Source organism: Sus scrofa, chromosome 15 (genome assembly GCF_000003025.6).
Source record: "Sus scrofa isolate TJ Tabasco breed Duroc chromosome 15, Sscrofa11.1, whole genome shotgun sequence".
NCBI classification, from domain to species: Eukaryota; Metazoa; Chordata; class Mammalia; order Artiodactyla; family Suidae; genus Sus; species Sus scrofa.
Window position 1 is genome coordinate 132721401 of NC_010457.5, and position 13284 is coordinate 132734684.

At 39.3% G+C, this 13284-nt stretch overlaps 1 protein-coding gene across 6 annotated transcripts in view; it reads left to right on the top strand.

Moving 5' to 3' along the window:
• DIS3L2 (DIS3 like 3'-5' exoribonuclease 2) overlaps nt 1–13284 on the top strand; it is a 362160-nt gene that overhangs the window by 180617 nt on the left and 168259 nt on the right. For all 6 annotated transcript variants that reach the window (XM_021074517.1, XM_021074521.1, XM_021074518.1 and 3 more), the window contains 1 exon segment: nt 2601–2774. In XM_021074517.1, coding sequence (XP_020930176.1) covers nt 2601–2774 — 174 coding nt within the window.

A 13284-nucleotide genomic window follows, 5' to 3' on the forward strand; every position in this document is an offset into this window, starting at 1 on the left:
CTCTTTGCTTTGCGGTGCTCCCTAGGACCCCCAACATCCTGTGGAATAATATTGCTAAGAGCGACCATCCTCGTCTTCTTCCTGAAGGCATTTAGTCTTTCACCACTAAGTTTGATATTAGCTCTAGGGATTTTCATAGGGACCATTAGTTAGGTTGAGAACTTTCCTGTTTGTTAGGCATTTACTGAGTGTTTTGATCATAAACAGATATTGAATTTTGTCAAATGCTTTTTTGCATCTCTTGAGATGATTGTGTGTGTGTTTTTTTTCATTGTTTGCTAACCAATGCATTAAATTGATTAATTTTTGAATGTCAGGAAAATCTTGAATTACTTGGTCTTGAATATTGTGTTATCCTTTTAATGTATTACTGAACATATATATTGCTAATACTTCATAAGAATTTTGAGTCTGCTTTCATGAGGGATAGTGATCCCTGAATCCTTTGTTTGATTTTGGTGTCAGGTAATGCTGGCCTCATAAAACTAGTTAGGAAGCATTCTTTTCTCTTCCTGTGTATTCTAAAGGAGTGTGTCTGGGAGTAAGTCTTTCTTAAATGTTTGGTAGCATTCTCTAGTGAAGCCCTCTGGGCCTAGAGCTTTCTTTGTGGGAACATTTTAAACTGTGGATTCAGTTTCTTTAATAGATAAAGGAATATTTGGATATTGGTATCTGCTTTGAACAGTCTTAGGCAGTGTGTGTTTTTCAGGGAGTTTATCCATTTCATGAAAGATGTTGAATTTATTGGCCTAGAGTTGTTGATAATTCTCTTGTTGTTCTTTTAATGCTTGTAGGATCTATAATGTCCCCTCTCTCATTCCTGATATTGATCATTTGTGTCTTTCCTTTTTGCTTGATCAGCCTCACCAGAAATGTATTTATTTTTTTTCTCTTTTCAAAGAATCAACTTTTTATTTTATTGATTTTCCTTATTGTTTGTTCATTTACTCTCTATTAATTCTTATTTCTTTCCTCTGGTAGGACCTAATCTGCTTTTCTTTTTTCAGTTTTTTTTAAAGCAGAAGTTTAGATCATTGATTTGACGCATTTCTTCTTTTCTAGTGTGAGCATTTAATGTTGCAAATTTTCTTCAAAGCATTGCTTTAGCTGCTTCTCATAAATATTGATATGTTGTATTTTATTCAGTTGAAAATATTTTCTAATTCTCTTTTTAATTCCTCTTTAACCTATGGGTTGTTTAATTTTCATGTATTTGTGGCTCTTCCAGATAGCTTTTTGGATTTTTTTTCCTTTTATTTTTGCTCTCTGGCTTTTTGATGTGCTCCGAGAGATCACCACCTATATTTGAGGAGAAAGTGTTGCTCTGGACCATCACTGTATGTGAAAAGCCTACGGGCTACCTGGAGCCCATGGACCAACCCAAAGACTGCCTAGACCTGTGCTGGTGAGCAGGTTTACCACCTGCTGAATCTCTCAGCAGTGGGCTGAATCTCTCTTGGCTGGCGTCTGAGAAATGGGGCCGGCCATTCTGCCACCACTGCCATGTTCCGGGAGGAAGGCCGCAGGTGGGAATTTGTTAAAAGTCTGTGTGTAAGGCACCCACATCCCAGTCCCCATCCACAGCTGTGCACCCAAGAACAGGCATCTGCCTTTACGCAGAAGACAGACTCTACTTCAAAGAAATTCAGTGGCTCCAGAAAAGGCCCTAGTGCTAGAGCTAAACTCCTTGCAGGAGTTGCTGAGGGTGGATTGCTGGATCACCCTGGGGGATGAAGAGCCTGCACAGTGGAGGGAGTGGCCGTCTCTGATCTCCCCAACCCCTTCAGCAAAGGCAGCTGCTTCAGATCTCATGTCACATTTTCTCTTGACCGTATTCAACACTTAACTTAGACTTGTCATCTGTATGTGGCATGCTAATACTTGTAAGAACAGAGAGCTTTTGATATATGTGTAGATGGCCCACAGAAAGGATGAAATCAGCCTTCTAAAAGATGCTGTCCGACTCATAGTGCCACATGACTTTTAATGGACCAGGGCCTTAAAGTGTGAATGGGTGACAATTTGCTGGGTGACTGGATTAAAGATAACTTCAGTTTTCTTCTTGGTGTCTTTCTGTATTTTCGAACTTCACTGCAGCGAGCATGTATTACTTCTGTGTTCTGATAAAATAGTTTTAAGTATTAAGGTAAAAATTAGTCGAGTTGTGAAGTAAATATAAACATCAGATCTAATCAGGTGAGCATGACGTAAGGCCACTGCGAGGCTGATGATTCTACAGCAAACTGTGTTGATCAGAATTGTCTCTAAGGGTGTTTACAAGAGACATAATGGGCAAAAGCTTTACTTCTCCGTGAGCCAGGGTGGTAGGAGTCCTAAGAAGGGCTGTCTGGCCCTACTCCTTGGGCCAGAATTCCTGGGGGCAGGAAAAGGTACGCTGTCGTCATGGAGTTAAGAGGACAAGAGTGCCATCGTCTCTGGCGCGCTGTGCCCCCCTCTCCTCCCGGGGACGGTGCCCCTGCTGGGGACGGGGCAGGAGGATTTGAGGACTTTTCCTGCCACCCTCACTGTCAGGGAGGAGCTGGGTCACCTGCGTTCCGTTTGTGCCCTCACGCGGTTGTCCCTCTCTGTGCTGTCCGCAGGCAGCTGGCCAAGAGTCTCGGGCAGGCAGGTGAGATCGAGCCTGAAACGGAAGGGATCCTGACAGAGTACGGTGTGGACTTCTCGGATTTCCCCTCCGAGGTTTTAGAGTGCCTCCCGCATGGCCTGCCTTGGACGATTCCACCAGAGGAATTCAGGAAGAGAAGAGATTTGAGGTAAATATCTGGAACTCTGTAAGAACAGCATGTTTCTGCCTTTCTGCCTTCTGCCCGAACTTTCCTAGGCGCTGGGCTCAGCTGCCTCCCTCTTTGCCCCAACATCCACGTTCCGTTCAGCTGAGAATTGTGCCCTCTACCGGGAATCGAAGCTCAGTCTCACCCACTGCCTGATCATCTATACCCGTGAGCTAAGGATGTTTTCTTTTTAATTTTAATTTTTATTTTTTTTGTCTTTTTTTTGCTATTTCTTGGGCCGCTCCCGTGGCATATGGAAGTTCCCAGGCTAGGGGTCCAATCGGACCTGTAGCCACCGGCCTACGCCAGAGCCACAGCAACGCGGGATCCAAGCCGCGTCTGCAACCTACACCACAGCTCACGGCAACGCCGGATCGTTAACCCACTGAGCAAGGGCAGGGACCGAACCCGCAACCTCATGGTTCCTAGTCGGATTCGTTAACCACTGCGCCACGACGGGAACTCCCCTTTTTAATTTTTAAACTGCTGAAAAAAATCAAAACAGTAATTTTCCGTGGGAATTACATAAAAGTCAAATGTCAGCATTCATGAAGTCACATTGGAACACAGCCATATTTATTTGGTTATATGTCGTCTCTGGCAATTTTTGTACTACAGCAGCAGACTTGAATAGTTGCACCAGAGACCCTTTGGCCTGCAGAGCAGAGTCTAAGGTATTTGCTCTCTGGGCCTTTATAGAAAAAGCGTGCTGTCTCCTGCTCTAGACCATTCTGATCCGAAAGGTGTGGTTACCACCTTCTTTCCTCATTGCCGTACCCCATAGATCTGCTCAAATAAAGACAGGGTTATCTGGTTAGAAGCGCCTGCCTTCAAATGGGCCTCTCCAGGCACAGAGCAAAGGATTCAAGACTTCTGTGCTTGGAGCTTCACTTTAAAGCTTTACTTTTAGGTCTGGAATTTGTTGGAAAGTACTTTTGTGGTATTTTTTTAACAACATCTTCTTTGAAGATGTTTCTTCATTGTGGGATGTTAGTTCTTTTCTGATATTTCTCTTCAGAATTTGGTTTCAGTACTGGCATTCATTTTGAATGCCACATGGAGGTATTTAGAACCAAGAAACTTTTCATACAACCCACTGAGGCTGTGGAAGGTTTTTTGCTAAGGTCAGCCCGTGTCAGAGGCTTTTCCGCCACCTTGCCCACTTGGTGCAGCTGAGCTTATGATACCCTGAGCTCTCGGTGTCCGTGACTCTCCGAGTCGGACAGTCCTCTTTCCAGTTCCCTCCTGTTACTCTGTCTTTTAGGAATTTACTCCCCCTTTTGTTCTTCTCTTGCTGAGAGTAGGCAAGGAAAAGGAGCTGACAGTTGCTTTTCCACTTGTTAGTAGCTCTGCTGGAATGCCCATTCTATCTGAAATCGGCTAACAAGATGCCTTCCTGGTCTTCAGCAGTCACCAGTGTTCATAGAACGCCTTCTGGGCAGTTATCTTGCCAGGAGCTTTGAGATCTTGAGCCTATAACCTTATTCTCTCTGAGCCTTCATTTTCTCATACATAAATTGAGGGCCTTTTCTGAGGTCTTTTCTTAAATCTAGGAATCTACTTAAAAAATTAATAAGAAAGTCAGAATGAATGGCTGAATTTTATTGTTTGAAGTGTAGGTTAGTATAGCTATTCTGCAGTAACTGTCAGCATTTTAAATGTACCTGCCCTTTCACCTAAAAACTCTATTTCCAGGAATTCATCCTACTCAAAGAAGTGTACAAGGCTATACATACAAGAGTGTTCATTGCTGCTGTATTGTAAAAGTGACACTGCTAGTGTCCATTTTAAAGGAATGGTTAAATAACCTATGTCGTGTCAGTAAGGTAGCATTCCCTGTAGCTGCAAAAGAGGCACTCAATCCATATGGCCTGCCCTCAAAGGATGGCCCATTGTATATTGTGAAATGAAAGAAGCAAGTTTCAGAATAAGAAGAATATGAGCCTATTTTTAATAAAGTCAAGTAATATAAAAACTATATAAATGTATATGTACACATACATGTACACATGTATACAAGTATACATGCAAAAAAAAAAAGTTCTGGAAGGAAGTACATTGAAATTGTTGACAGTGATTGCCAGGTACTGACTCAGTGAACTGATAGGAGGTAGGGATGCAATATTTTACTTTTCATTTTATAAGTTGCTCTCTTATTCAAATTATTTTTTAAAAAGAACTTCTATAACTTTAAAAAATTATACATGGAAATATCAGAAGAGAGAGGTGCTCAATCTTTTCCAGCCCAACTCCTGGCCTGCAGAGCAATAATGAGGGATGCTAACAGTCATGGAGCCAGTATCACTGCTTCCCTCTCGTGGTACCTCTTGCCTTTTTCTTGGCCCCCATTGCCTTCTGAGTTAGAGCACAGAGTAGGAGGCCTTGCTGTGCAGAGGGCTTCTGTTAAAACATACCTATGTGTCCTGCAAGAGGATCCAAAGATGCAGGCAGCTTATGGGATGCAGCTTATGGGTTAGCATAGTAACAAGAGATTTTTTAAAAATCACTTTAACTTCTAAAAAATTTTTTCCCTGCACATTACCTCTAAAATTATGTTTCTAAAACCCAGATCTGATTTTTTTTTAACTCCTTTGCCTTAAAAACGTTCAACTGCTTCCTGATGCCTAAAGTAGTAATCTCTAAACCTTGCTGAACATGTGTTCCCAGTAACATAAGTGCCTTTATTTTAAAATTACAAATGTGCTTACTACTTTACTAATTTATTATGTGTGTTATAAGCATATCTAAAATTGGAAACATGAGAATAAAAAAGTTAAGATATTTTTATTTTATTTTAAAAAGGTACAGAAAGCTGTTCATATTATTTTTTTTTATTAAAGTGTGGTTGATTTACAGTGTTGTATCAGAAAGCTGTACATATTATTAATCCTACTTTTGGTGAAAACAGTGCGATTGAATATTCTTTTTTTGTTGTTTTGCTTTATCAGCGTGCAATATGGAAATACAGAGGTCGGATTTTAAGTTTTGTATCTTTTGATACTTAGTTTTGGTTTTAATGGTTATCGTAACTGAAAAAGATAACCTCATATCTTGGGAAGATGTGAGCTGAACTTACAAAATCATAAAACTCCTTTTTCAGTCCTATTCACTGATTATATTCAGATTTGTTTTGAAATCCAGCTAATAAATTTCCATCTTCATGATATCAGTCAGTTCTTGAGGACTAATTGAAAGGTGCTACATTTTTAGATTTTTAAAAATGATTTCATAATCTTGAAACCACTGGGTTATTCTTGGGTTATTCTTCATTTGGCATCTTTAAAAACTAGTTAGAAACTTCCGGTAGGAAATTTAAGTGTATAGATATGAGTAGTTTTGTCGTTTATGAGATTAGGTCATTTTAGGCCCTCAGTTGTATAATCATGGAAATGTTTCAAAACATCCATTTTTAGAATTTTATATTAAAAGCTTGAATTTCTTTTTCTTTTTCTTTTTTTTGGTCTTTTTGTCTTTTTAGGGCCACACCAGAAGTTCCCAGGCCAGGGGTCCAGTCAGAGCTGTAGCCGCCAGCCTACGCCACAGCCGCAGCAACTCAGGATCCGAGCTACGTCTGCCACCTACACCACAGCTCTCGGTAATGCTGGATCCTTAACCCACTGAGCGAACCCAGGTATAGAACCCACATCCTCATGGATGCTAGTCAGGTTCGCTAACTGCTGAGCCACAATGGGAACCCCAAAAGCTTGAGTTTCTTATTTTAAGTATCATACTAAGTGAAGTCAGTCAGACAATGAGACACCAGCATCAAACGCTTTCACTGACATGTGGAATCTGAAAACAAGCAGTAACTTTTTTATCATTGTTAAAACATCACCTTTACCTTAAAGGGACAGATTTTTTTTCTAAGTATTGCTGTTTTTTTCTAAGTATCTGCTAGGTGACATATGATTGACAGTCTTTTTTTTTTTTTTTTGAAATGAAAATGTGGTTGATGAGGTATTCATGTCAGGAACAAAAGGAATATCAGCTCTATTTTAAGGTATTAGCAGAATTATTATTAGTTCAATATTATCTTCAATCTGTGGATATTTGCAATAATCATTTTTACCCATTTGCTAATTTTGTAAGGATTAATTTAGCCAAAACTAAATAATTTCTGTAAATCCACGGTGCTGGGCATGGATAAAATACCCCTTGTTTGCAGTTGACTGAAAGTGTGGGAAGCAGCAGAAGTGCCAGTATCATTGCTTTTGTGTTCTGGAACACTGACTCTCATCTGCACACCTCATCACTTGTCCACACCTGGTGAGGGTGGCAGGGTGAATTCATATATTTATGTAGTCATAATTTAATGTCTTACTTTTTACAATAAAAAATAGAGAAGTACTTAGTATGCTGAAGTGTTTCCTTCTCTTTGACTGATCTTGTAATAGATTTATTTCATTTTTCAATCAGCCAGTATTTATTGAACGCCATCCATGGGCAGTAGAGATTCAACAATGATCAAAAATAAATGTGGTCCCTGTTCTTCCAAACACTCGGTAAGAGTTCCTCAGGGAGGCAGATTTAGACTCAGATAAATTACAACAGAGAATGGCAAGTGTGATCATATCCATATGAACAAACTGCCAGGGTCATTGGTGCTTGAGCTGAGATCTGAGGAATGAGCAGGCGCAGAGGGGACTAGAGTGACTAAAGTGGTCTTATTTTAGTGATGGGCTGTGGCTGCAAGAAAGGTGGTACCTTCCCCTGAGACTCTCAGACCCTTCTGCAGCAGGGCTCACAACTCCTGTGGCTCTGATGGCTTCTCGACCCCCTCTGCTGGGCCACCCTGCCACGGAACCTACAGAGTTATTACTCTGGCTCACCCTACGTAAGGACTTGTACGTACCCATTTAGGTTTGGTATTTGAACAATTATATTTGGAACAGAAAAGTTCCATCAATCTTTAAACCTCATAATCCAATTATGTCAGTAAAATTCCAGTTTTTTAGTCCAGTGGAATTGGGGTAAGATTTTGCAAACTGAAGTTGAGAGAAATAGTGTTTATTTTGAAAAGAAAAATGGTTGGTTAGCAATTTTCAAGAAGTCAGGCTAGTGTGAACTCCTAGGGGCAATCTGACCCTTCCGATTGGGAGCACCATTTTTCTGGACCTTCAGCTCCAGTCTCTGGAGAATTGCTACTTGCATGGCCTTGACCTGCAGCTCTCCTTAGCAGGGCATCTGAGGTTAAAAAAAAAAAAAAAAAAAAAAAAAAAAATTCAATGCCAATACTGCATGCCTTTGGGGATCAGGAAGAGAATATATCCAAGGAAACTGCTTAAAGGGGGTTGTACCAGAAACCCAAGAAACCCCAAGGTTATTTCTGAGACTGGCTCCAATTAATTCCAATTTCATTCATATTGTTTTGTTTCCTTTGTTGCTAAACTGGAACCGAAGCTTAAAAGCTCAATGAAAGTAGAAAATGAAAGCCTAAATTATTGGAGGGGAAAACACCAAGCTAAACTGATTTCTATATTTTGGAAGTTCTGTGCAAGTTCGGATCACTTCACTTTTCAGTAGAACTGTGAGCTCCTTGAAGTGGAGGTGGTTTCTTTTTTTTTTTTTTTTTTTTTACAGGAGAACTGATAGGTATCTATTTCTTTACTATTCCCTCAATAAAAAGGAAGCCCGGTGACCTCCACCGGACCATTACAAATGTGAAACTTGGCACTTAAAATTGCTTGCTCTAAATTTTCCAATTGCTTTCTCTTTTTTTTTCCATTTAATGTCGTTCTGCCAACTAGTGATTTTATTATTATAAACAGGACATTGTATTCACTTTTAAGAAAGAAATATGAAGCTGGAGGTAAAATTACAAACTGTAGCTTCTCAGCTGCCAAAATAGAAAACAATGAGCTAAAAATACTGAGCACAGAAAGGGTGTTGTGGTGAGAAATATTGAAATATCTTCAAGATGGAGCTGTTCCAGATAGACAGAAATTTCCTCTCACTCCAGGTAAAACCAACCTTGAAATAGCAACTTGAAAGGAGAGACATGCAATACTAACCTCTTTCAGGTCAACCCTTTTGTGGGAAAGCTTTCAAACATAACTACCATTAAATGACTAATGATCTTGCTGTGTATCAGGAAGTCCAATTTGATTAAATTGCCATTTAGAAAAGGTTCCTCTGGTGAGGGAGTATGGCAGCACCGAAGGAGCACAAGAAGTTAGGGACCAGCGAGGTGACCTTGGGCAAATCAGTTAAATTTGGGGAGACAGAAAGAAAGACCAGTTTAATCTTCTGCAGAATGAATTATTTGACCAGGTTAGGATTTTCCAAAAGGTGTTGGTAGGTCACAAGTTCTTTGGGATTTTAATAGGTGCTGTGGAGAAAAAAGATTCCACGGCCACCCACTTTTGGAAAACAGCGGGTTAATAGATTCCTTAGAACTTTTTTCACGGACTCCCTCATGGAACTTATGTTCCTTAGAATACACTATGAGATTGCAAGCTAAATATTCAGAACGTATTGGCTAGCTCTCATGGTGTGTGACTATGTTTGAGATGTCCTTTCTGAGTTATTCTGAGCAAACTTCTTGATTTTGAAAGAAAATGGAATTCCATTGCTGACGATCTGCCGCATTTATCTGACAAATCAATACTGCCTGTGCCTTACTGTGGGCAGCAGAAGAAATTCAAAGCTTGTGCTTCAAACCTCAGCTTTTCCATTGTCAAGGGAACCCCTTCTTTCCTTGCCCGGTGGGAAGCGCATGTGGAAGTTCCCAGGCCAGGGATCAAACCTACGCCACAACCATGATCCAAACCATAACAGTGACGATGCTGTATCCTTAAGCCGCTAGGCCGCCAGGGAACTCCATAAATGGATATATTTTTTTTATTGCCATACCCACAGCATATGGATGTTTCCAGGTCTGGGATTGAATCCCAGCCGCACACCACAGCTGGGGCAATGCTGAATCCTTAACTCACTATGCCAGGCTGGGTATCGAACCTGTGCCTCTGCAGTGCCCTGAGCCACTGCAGTCAGATTTTTAACCCACTGTACTACAGCAGAAATTCCCATAAGTGGATATTCTTATTTGTAAATACTTGAGTAGTTTGTCAACATAAAATTCATATTGATAAGTAGCACTAAATCTTAAAACAGTGAAAGATCAGTAGGTTCTGTCTGGACAGGTGGATGGAAAAAAGCCTATTGTCAGGTAAGACAGTATTTGAGTTTATATTCAGAAATGGTTTTATAGCATTTTGGAAATATGAATGCACAGGAAAGATGATTAATTTCTATGCATTCTAAATTTGTAAAATCAGTTGGTAATTATACTGTACTGATAAAAATTTGTATCTCTATAGATGGCCTAGGATTTGGAATGAACTGGTGGGTTATAGGGATAGTTAAATGTCAGAATGGCAGTGTCTCTTCACTGGTTTTTACATTGAAATATTTGAAGAACATAAAATTCACCTTTTTAGTGTACACGTCAACAATTTCTTGTGTATTCTCAAAGTTATACATCCATCCACTAATTCCAGAACATTTTCACCACCCTCAAAGAAATCCTATACTTAGGTGCAGTCACTTCCCACACCCCTTTCCCTTAGCTCTTGGTAGCAACTAATCTACATTGTCTCTATGGACCTGCCTATTCTGAACACTTCGTGTAAATGGATTCATAGAGTAAGTGGCCTTTTATATCTGGCTTCTTCTACTTGACATAATGTTTCAAGGTTCCCCCATGCTGTAGCATGTGTCAGTACTTTGGTCCTTTTGATGGCCAAATCGAATTCTATCGCATGGATATACCAAGTTATTTTCCCATTCACTGATGGGCATTTGGGATGTTTTCCAGTTTTTGACTGTTATAAATAATGCTGCTGTGAATATTTGTGTACAGGTTTTTATGTGGACAAATGTTTTCAGTTCTCTTGAGTATAATATACCCAGGAGTGGAATGGTTGCTTCATGTAGTCAGTCTACGTTTAACCTGTTGACTAGCTGTCAAACTTTTTTCCAAAGTGGCTGCACAGTTTTATATTCCTCTCAGCAGTGTACGAGGGTCCTAACTGCTCCGAGTGCTCGCCAACACTTGTATCTGGTTTTGTAATTACAGCCATCCTTATAGACACGGAGGAGCACCTCATTGTTTTTTTTTAAAAAAAAATCTTTTTTCAGCTTTGTTGGCCAAAATTGTGTATAATTAAGGTGTACAATGTGATGGTTTCACATAAATATACATTGTGAAATGATCACCGCAATCAAGCTAATTAGCATTCATTATCTCGCATAATTCCCCCCCCCTTTTCATCACCCGCATCGCCCTCACTGTGGTTTTGGTTTGTATTTCTTTAATGACTAGTGATGCTAACATGTTCTCTTAGGGGTATTGACCATTTGTATATCTTTTTGAAGAAATGTCTGTTCAAATCTTTTGCCCATTTACAAATTGGATTGTCTTTATATTGTTGGGTTGATAGCTTATACATTCTGTATACCAGATCTTATCACATATTTGATTTGTAAATATTTTCTCCCATTTGTAGGTTGTCTTTTCACTTTCTTGATGTTGTTCTTTGAAGCACAGAAGTTTCTAAATTTGATGAAGTCTACTTTATCTATTTTTTCTTTGGTTGCTGGCGCTTTTGGTTCCATACCCAAGAAATCTTTGGCTAATCCAAGATCACAAAGATTTACACTTGTTTTCTTCTTCTAAGAGTTGTATAGCTTTAGCTCTTTTATTTGTGTTTGTGATCCATTTTTAGTTAATTTTTGTATATGGTGTGATGTGGGCATCCGAGTTCATTATTTTGCATGTGGATGTGCAGTCGTCTCATCACCATCATTGTTGAAAAGATGATTCTTTCCTCATTGAATTGTCTTGGCACTCTTTTTGAAAATCAGTTGGCCATCAATGTATATGTTTATTTCTGGACTCTGAATTCTATTCCTTTGATCTACATGCCTGTCTTTATTGCCAGTGTCACACTGTCTAGATTCTGTAACTTTGTGGTCAGTTTTGAAATTAGAAAGAGTGAGTCTCCAACTTCACCCTGATCTCTCATCAAATTTCTAGCTTTCTGGGTCCCTTGCATTTCCATATTATTCTGAGGAAAGAGGAGCCAAGATTTTGAGAGGGATTGTGTTGACTCTCTAGATCAGTTTGGGATATATTGTCATTAAATCTTCCAACCCATGAACATGGGATATCTTTTCATTTATTAGGCTTTTAATTTCTCTCAGTGATGTTGTGCATACTGAAAAGTATACAGAAGTATACATGGCTTACACTTTTGTTAAATTTATTCCTTAAGTATTTTTTTCCTTTTTGATTCTGTTACCAATGACATTTTCTTAAATTTTATTTTCAGATTGTTCACTGCTAATGTATAGAAATAAAACCAATATTTGTATAAATACTGTGTATCCTACAACCTTGCAGAACTCATTTTTTTTAGCTCTAATAGGTTTTTGGGTTTGTTTTTTTGTCTTTTTAGGGCTGTACCCATGGCATACAGAAGTTCCCAGGCGAGAGGTCGAATTGGAGATGTAGCAGCTGGGTACAGCCACAGTCACAGCAACATGAGATCCGAGCCGTGTCTGCAACCTGCACCACAGTTCACAGCAGTGCCGAATCCTTAACCCGCTGAGTGGGGCCAGGGATCAAACCTGTGTCCTCATGGTTTCCACTGAGCCACAATGGCAGCTCCCAGTTCTAATAGTTTTTTTTGTGGCGACCTTAGAACTTTCCATATTCAGAAGATCATGTCGTCTGCAAATAGATAATGTTACTCCTTCCGTTCCAATCTGGATGACTTTTATTTCTTTTTCTTACTCAGTTGCTCTGGCTAGAACTTCCAGTACAAAATTAAGTGGCAGCAGTGGACCTTTTTTGTCTTGTTCTTGATCTTAGGGAGAACCACTCATTCAGTCTTACCACATTAAGTATATATAACCTGAGTTTGCAGGGGTGGGGGGTTGTAAATGTCTTCTAGTAAAGTGAAGGCAATTCCTTCTGTTCCTAGTTTATTGAGTGTTTTTCTCATGAATCCCGTTGGGTTTTGTCAAGTGGTTTTTTTTCTGTGTCTGTGACTTTTTTGTCTTTTATTAATATAGTTCATTAATTAAATTTTATGTGTTGCATCAGCCTTGCATTCTTGATTATGATATGAATCCTTTTTATGGTGCTGGATTCGACTTGCTAGTGTTCTGTTGAGGATTTTTGCATCTGTGTTTTTAAGGAATCATCACCTGTAATTTTCTTTTGATACCTTTGTCTGGTTTCTGTTTGAGGATAACACTAGTTCCATTAAATAAGTTTTAGAAGAGTTTGAAGAATTGGTGTTAATTTTTCTTGAAATGTTGGGTAGAATTTATTAATGAAGCCATCTGGCTCTGTGCTTTTCTTTGTGGGAAGTTTTTTTTTTTTAAATTAGTAATTCAATCTCTTTTTACTTGGTATAAGTCTATTGAACTTTTCTGTTTCTTGAATAGGTCTCAGTAGTTGGTATCTTCTTATAAATTTGTCCTT